Source organism: Rhipicephalus sanguineus, chromosome 1 (assembly GCF_013339695.2).
Source record: "Rhipicephalus sanguineus isolate Rsan-2018 chromosome 1, BIME_Rsan_1.4, whole genome shotgun sequence".
Lineage (NCBI taxonomy): Eukaryota > Metazoa > Arthropoda > Arachnida > Ixodida > Ixodidae > Rhipicephalus > Rhipicephalus sanguineus.
This window is the reverse complement of record NC_051176.1, coordinates 327,411,287-327,417,972: the sequence shown is the minus strand read 5'-3', so window position 1 is coordinate 327,417,972 and position 6,686 is coordinate 327,411,287. Positions and strand designations below refer to the sequence as shown.

Sequence of the window (6,686 nt, the reverse complement as noted above, 5' to 3'; positions counted from 1 at the left end):
TACGCTCAATTAGGTTGCATGTGTAAACTTCATTGACATCCTTTCTTAAAAGGCCTCACAGAAACACATCTCTTTTTAGATAATGTTAAAAGCCTTCTCAAAATTTCTTTCATATAAAACCAGAAAGCAATGCTGTACCTTTTTTTTTGTTTTGCGTACAGTTCATGCTAACTGCGTAGTTTTTCATTATGCTCTTTTAAAGGTCTCAATCGAACATATCCGGCAGGCCTACCTTCTGGACGATAAGCACAAGCTGAAGGTCATGCCACACCTCAGGTACCGCGACCTTGACCCAAACCAGAAAATGAATGTTGCTTCTGCGCATGCATTATTGCACCATAGCACTGCTGCAGGTTTGCGTTATTTAGTGAACAGAGACCTCCTCCAAAAGGATGCCATCACTACGGCCTTCTTCCTTGATGAGTTGTTCAGATTGCTCACAATCATGACATCTGGGACTAGGAAAACAGCACTGAGCGAGCTGTGTGCTCAAAAAGCTGCGGAGGCCACAAATTTTCTGCAGGCCTTTATTAAGATGTTTCTTGGTCTAACTACAATGGGCAAGGCAGGCATAGGGAAGGGAGCTTGGAAGCCCATTCAAATGGGTGCCAACATTTCAACCCTGTCTGCTTTATATTTGAGGCAGCATTACATTGCAGAAAAGGGCTTGGGTGTTGTCAAGTCGTTCTGTGTCCTACGTCTTTTGTGCTGTTTCAATATGAACGCAAACCAACTAGCCCAACTCTCCCTTTTGCTGAAGAGCTTCAAGCTCTTTCTTCTGAGCCGGCTGAGCTAGGACGCCTAGGAAAATCTTTTCAGTTGCATCAGATTCAAGACTCCGGTGCCACGAGCCGGAGAATTCAAATGCGCCTTTAGAATTATTGCACTTGGACAGTCCTCTCAACCCAGTAGGCACGGTTCCTATGCCATTGACGACTCACAGGACCTGCTATATTTTTTAGAGCAAAAACAGTTTTTACAGCCCTCCACAGAAGATGGCGAAGAGACATGCGATGATGGCATTGTTGAACTCTGTGAGGAGGAGCAAGATAGCCTACTTTATTTTGCAGGGTATGTCGCATACGTCGGCACACACAAGCACAAACTGTGCAATGTCTGTCGTGGCAGCCTTGTGGATAGGCCCAAAGAAGTGCCGGAACTTATAGTACTGAAATGCTACGTACAGCATGGGCACAACCCAATTCAAGGTGCCTTCTCAGCCGTTGGTAGACTTTGCAACGGTTTGTGAGCAACGTTTTCGTGTCAGTGAGGAAAATCTAATAGAGTCCAAGTGCAGTCTCGACAGTCTGAAGAAGGCAGTGCAAGATAAAGATGTTTATAAGCGATTCCCGGTCGGTCACAGTGTCGCTGAGAAAGTTACAGCGCACTTTTTTTAACACGAAAGTGTTTTATGCCGGGGTCCGCCAAGACCTCTGTGACGTATTTCCGTCACGGAAATGACGTAAAAAATTTACATGATCAGATGTCAAAGAAAAAAAGTTCCGTCAACGGGCATCGAACCCACGACCGCTCGGTCCGCAACAGCAGATGCTGGGCACGCTATCCACTGCGCCACGGCCACAGACTCTAGAGGCTTTACAAACGCGCCTTTTATATATACCACTCTCCCTGTCGGCGGGGTGGTGTTGCCCTCTGGGAGCGGTGAAGTAATTCGTCATTGCTGTGGCCTCTGCGATTAGCACCTGCAAGGCGTTAAACGTCCGTCCCATTCGACCTGTTTTCAATAGAAGTTCAACTTTGTCAATGCCTTAAAACACCGCGAGGTGGCGATCTTAGATCAAGCGTCGTAAAAGCGTCGGCCTCGCTCATAGCACCACGCTAATCCAAACCAAAAATAGCCCTGCGACGCGCGCCTGCTTCACCTGGCTGTAACACCGCGTTCACCGCTGACGCGCTCGCCCCGAGAAAAATCGCGGCTGGGCTACAGGGGCGGCAGGACGCGCTTTGCGTTTCCCTCTAGTCCGGCCGTGGTGTTCAATCACATTTTAACATGCCGCGGGATGGCGATCAAGTTCAGCGTCCAACATGCGACGCTCTTCTGGCTATCACACCTTCTTCTCTGATTACGCTTTCACCGTTAACTACTACAGCTACCACAAGGGTTTGTTTAATCATTTAACATGGACGTTAGTCGTCGGGATGGAGATGTACCACCAATCATCAAAGTGGGTGCATCCACGTTAAACGGTGGTATAATAATAGTAATAATATCTGGGGTTTACCGTTCCAAATCCACGATGTGATTATGTGGGACGCCGTAGTGGAGGGCTCCGAAAATTTCGACCACCTGGGGTTCTTAACGTGCACCTAAAGCTAAGTACACAGTAAACGGTGTTATAACTGCCAGACATCAATATACATTGTGCAAACTCTCTTATATCAATTCAGTTACTTCTGTACACATTCAGTTACTACTGTAAGGGCACGCTTTACTTTCGTGTTATTCCAATTTCTATGAAGGAGGGATCAACCGTCTTTTTGTGCAGACTTCGCTTTTCGCTAAAGCAGCGCAATCCGCAACTGCTGTCATTGCGGCAGTCGGGGAAGTGTGCATTAAAGAGCGTAGGCATTCGTGTTCTCATTCAGAATGTCAGCTGAGTGCTTGCTGCAACTGTGAATCAAGGAACTTGTAATAATACATCATATCAAGTTTTACGTGCCAAAACCACGCTATGATTTGAAGCACGCCGTAGCGCAGATTGATTGATTGATTGAAATAACTTTAATTAGCTCTGGAAATTTCGACCATCTGGTGTTATTTAACACGCACTGACATCGCACAGTACCTGGGCTTCCAGCACTCCGCCTACATCAATATGCGACTGCTGTGGCCGAGATCAAACCGGTGAGCTGCAAAATTATCCGGAACGGAGCAAAATGTGCGGCACCTGAGACACACACACACACGCACACGCACACGCACACGCACACACACACACACACACGCACGCACGCACGCACGCTGGTTATTACAATGATGTATCACTCTGTCAAATGCAGACCAGCATACTAATCTTTTTTTTTTCCTTCATACCAGCTTTCGTATATAATGTACTGTTATCTACAACTGTATTACATGGAGGTTTGAAGTGCCTATCTACTGCTGTTCTGTCTATTTGTTGTAGTGTAAATAATATTTTCATGTTACTGATGATCTGCTGATCTGCTGATGCGCGCGCGTGCGCGCTGGTTATTACAATGATGCATCACTCTGTCAAATGCAGACCAGCATACTAATCTTTTTTTTTCCTTCATACTAGCTTTCGTATATAATGTACCGTTATCTACAACTGTATTACATGGAAGTTTGAAGTGCCTATCTACTGCTGTTCTGTCTATTTGTTGTAGTGTAAATAATATTTTCATGTTACTGATGATCTGCTGATGTATTTCATTGTTGTAGAGGTATGGATGGTGAAGCCGTGGCTTCTGCTTCGCTTGCACCTGTGAAATAATAAAAGCTTTTATGCAAACCTTCGGCATTCTTATTCGGAGGGTGGCTGACTACATGTAAAAAAATTCTAGAAAGAGTTTGCTTGCTTCTTCTGGATGCGTTTAGGTCATCACAGCTTCTGCACTAAAACCTCTTGGGTATAGCCAGACTTGCTGGCTATAAACTTTAGAGTTTATAGCCAGCAAGTCTCGAAAAATAGCTCCGAATACACCCAAGCAGGGCGATTTTTTGTTTAGGCGATTTCAGGCTAGCTTCTGGAAGTTCGAGAATTTTTACCTGCTGAAATTGGCCGTTTACGATTTCTGCGTGGAACTGTAACAAGAACCAAGATATTTGTTGTCCATTGATAATCCCAGCATTGAGCTGTGGGCTTCTGATGAAATCCGAGTACCGCTTCATGGCACTGACAGCAGTGACTTGTTGGACAACATACCTCATTTCGGCAGACCGTCCATATGGTAGTTTTTGTTATGTTTGGTTAACACATTACACTTGTATTCAGTGAATGCTTGAAATTGTATTGTCAGTTCAGTTCACTGATGTAAAACCTTTCACGTGAGCTGTGGAGTATTGAGTACAGAGCAATTATGTAATGCGACAACTGTTGGTATAAAGGGTCACTTCAAACACCACTGTGTTTATTGTGTCACAGTTAACACAAAGTGAACATTTCTGCATGCTGAAAGCAGTCCTTCAACACACCACAATTGTTTGATAGCAAGGTGGTGATTTTCGTGCTCTTCCGGCGTTTTGCTGGCGACCAAAATGTCGTCTAAGTAGACGCAGACAAAGAGCAGTCCGCGGGTGACCTCATTCATGAAACGCTGGAACGTTTGTGCCGCGTTCTTCAGTCCGTACGGCATATGAACAGATTCAAAGAGGCCAAAAGGCGTTGTCAAAGGCGTCTTTGGGATTCGCTTGGTTCTACTGGAATCTGGTGATAAGCGGCCATCAGATCCAGCTTAGTGAAGATGGTCGTTCCCGCGAGGCGAGCGCTGAAATCATGGATGTGAGGAAGAGGATATTGGTCTGCCGTTGTCACAGCAGTGAGTGCCCGATAATCACCACAAGACCACCAGTCACCAGGCTCTTGTTTTCGCACCATGTGCAGCGCAGAAGACCAGTTGCTGGAAGAAGGTCGAATAATGCCGAGCTGGAGCATGTGGTCGAACTCACGGCGGGCGAATTCATGTCTTTGTCCCGCGAGTCTCCTAAGTCTAGCGGTGACGGGCGGTCCGGTGGTGACAATGTGATGCGTCACCTTGTGTTTGATTGGCAGTTCGGTGTTCCGAGGTTTGGTGATTTCAGGGAATTCAGCCAGAATCTTTTGAAAGTTTGACTCTGGGTTGTAAGTGCAAATGACGCATGAGGACAGGTCAGAATTCAGTCCGACAACAGCGAGCGAAGTGACGTTATCCTTGAGACGACGATTGCGAACGCTAACGTCAAGATTGAAGTGGCTCAGAAAGTCCGTTCCAGGATGGCCATTCTGACGTCGGCCACAACGAAGAGCCATCGATATGTGCGCCTGAGTCCGATGTCTATCGTCATTGACTGAACTCCATATGATGCAATAGCAGTATTATTGACTGTAATTAGGCTGGAAATGAACTTGCCGCCTCGGCGATGTTGAGCTGTTGCTAGTAGGATAGATAGCTCAGCTCCGGTATTGACAAAGAGGCGTGTGCCGGTGATGCGGTCTACAACGAAGAAGAGGCGGCTTGAGCGATGGCCCGTGTCGCATTCCGCCGTTAGCGACAGGCCGGCGCGTTTCTCGTCCACGAGCATGGTTGGGTGCAGCGAGTGGCTCGCTCTCTGAAACGGCGGTAATACCAGCAGACGCTCTGCTCTGCCTCGCTTGAGTGGCCGCGCTGCTGCGGGCTTCGAGCATTGGACGGCGAACGATGCCGTGCAGCCGGTGTTTGTTGGACAGGGCGAGGTTTTCAACTGCTGCAGCCAGTCGGTCAACTCTGTCCTCTAAGCAACCTAACCGGTCTGCATGTTCGGACCTTCCCGCTGCAGCGACAGACATTTTTGATGGCTCGGTGCAGTCGGTGATGCGGTCGGCGAGTTGAGCCAGACGCTCGAGAGTCATGTCGTCCGAGCCAGCGAGTATCATCCGTGTTGACTGTGGCAGTCTATGCAAAAACAACTCGTGAAGCAATGGCTGTTGACGCTCCTCTGACGCTTGTTGGCCCAGCAGCTGACTCATTCGGTCAAGTAGCTGCGACGGACGCTGGTCACCGAGCTCTTCATGAGACATTAGTTGTTGCAGCCTGCTCTGTCCGGGCACCTCAAGACGTTTCAGGACGGTGGTTTTTAGTTCGTCGTAGGCCTTATCCGATGGAGTGGAGACGAGCACATCGTCTACGGCGTCAGCGATGGCAGGTGGCAGTGCAGCAACGACGTGGAGGTATTTCGACTCCTGCGATGTGATGCGTCGAAGCTGGAAGCGGGCCTCGACTTTGCTGAACCACACCCTTCGGTTTTTGCGCCAGAAATGAGGAAGCTTTAACTCGGAGGCGTTGGTTGTGGTTGAGATTGAAGTGCCTTCCTCGTCTGACATGGCTGCTGCTTTTCCAAACGTCCGGGTCATCACTTCGTAGCGTACTCGCCCCACGGAAGAGCGAAAACAAGACACTCTTTGAAGCTTGGGACAAGAGCTACTTCATTTTCCAAGAAGAACAGGCTTCGAAAGCGACAACACAAAGGGGCATGGCTGCGTATCTCCCGCGGCACGCCAGAGATAACGTGAGGCATGTTGGCTGCGTATTCGCCGTGCGCCTCTGCATACGAATTGGTATGCGCACACAAATAAAAATTATCGCGGTCACCGGCATCAACGCTCGCTACAGCAGCAATATTTCGTGATCAGGTCTCTCGCCTCGTTGCGTATCCCATTTCACAGTGACCGTGACAAAGAAGCCAGTGCCACATCTTTGACTTGCTGAGCTATATATTGGACAGAGTTGTCAACGTCCATCTTCTGCTCTTACCAGCTTGTATTTTCAATGTACAAAATAGACTCTGCCTTTTCAAACGTGCTAGAAATAGAAAAAAAATGATACTCGAGAAATTATATTGTTCAATGATCGTGGTCAGTATGTATATAGTCCTGGGCCGAGCGAAGTGGAACACTGAAATTGCCTTTCAAGGGACATAGCGACTACACGTAGTTGGCAAAAGCTAAAATGACTATGACACTAAATGA

The 6,686-nt window shown here is 47.6% G+C and overlaps 1 protein-coding gene across 1 annotated transcript; it reads right to left on the bottom strand.

The window, feature by feature from the left end:
• Nucleotides 1-5,132: 5,132 nt before the first annotated feature.
• On the bottom strand, nt 5,133-6,071 carry LOC119383955 (uncharacterized). The gene has a single exon (XM_037652236.1). The coding sequence runs from the start codon at nt 6,069-6,071 to the stop codon at nt 5,133-5,135; it is 939 nt and encodes a 312-aa protein (XP_037508164.1).
• Between the last annotated feature and the right edge of the window lie 615 nt (nt 6,072-6,686).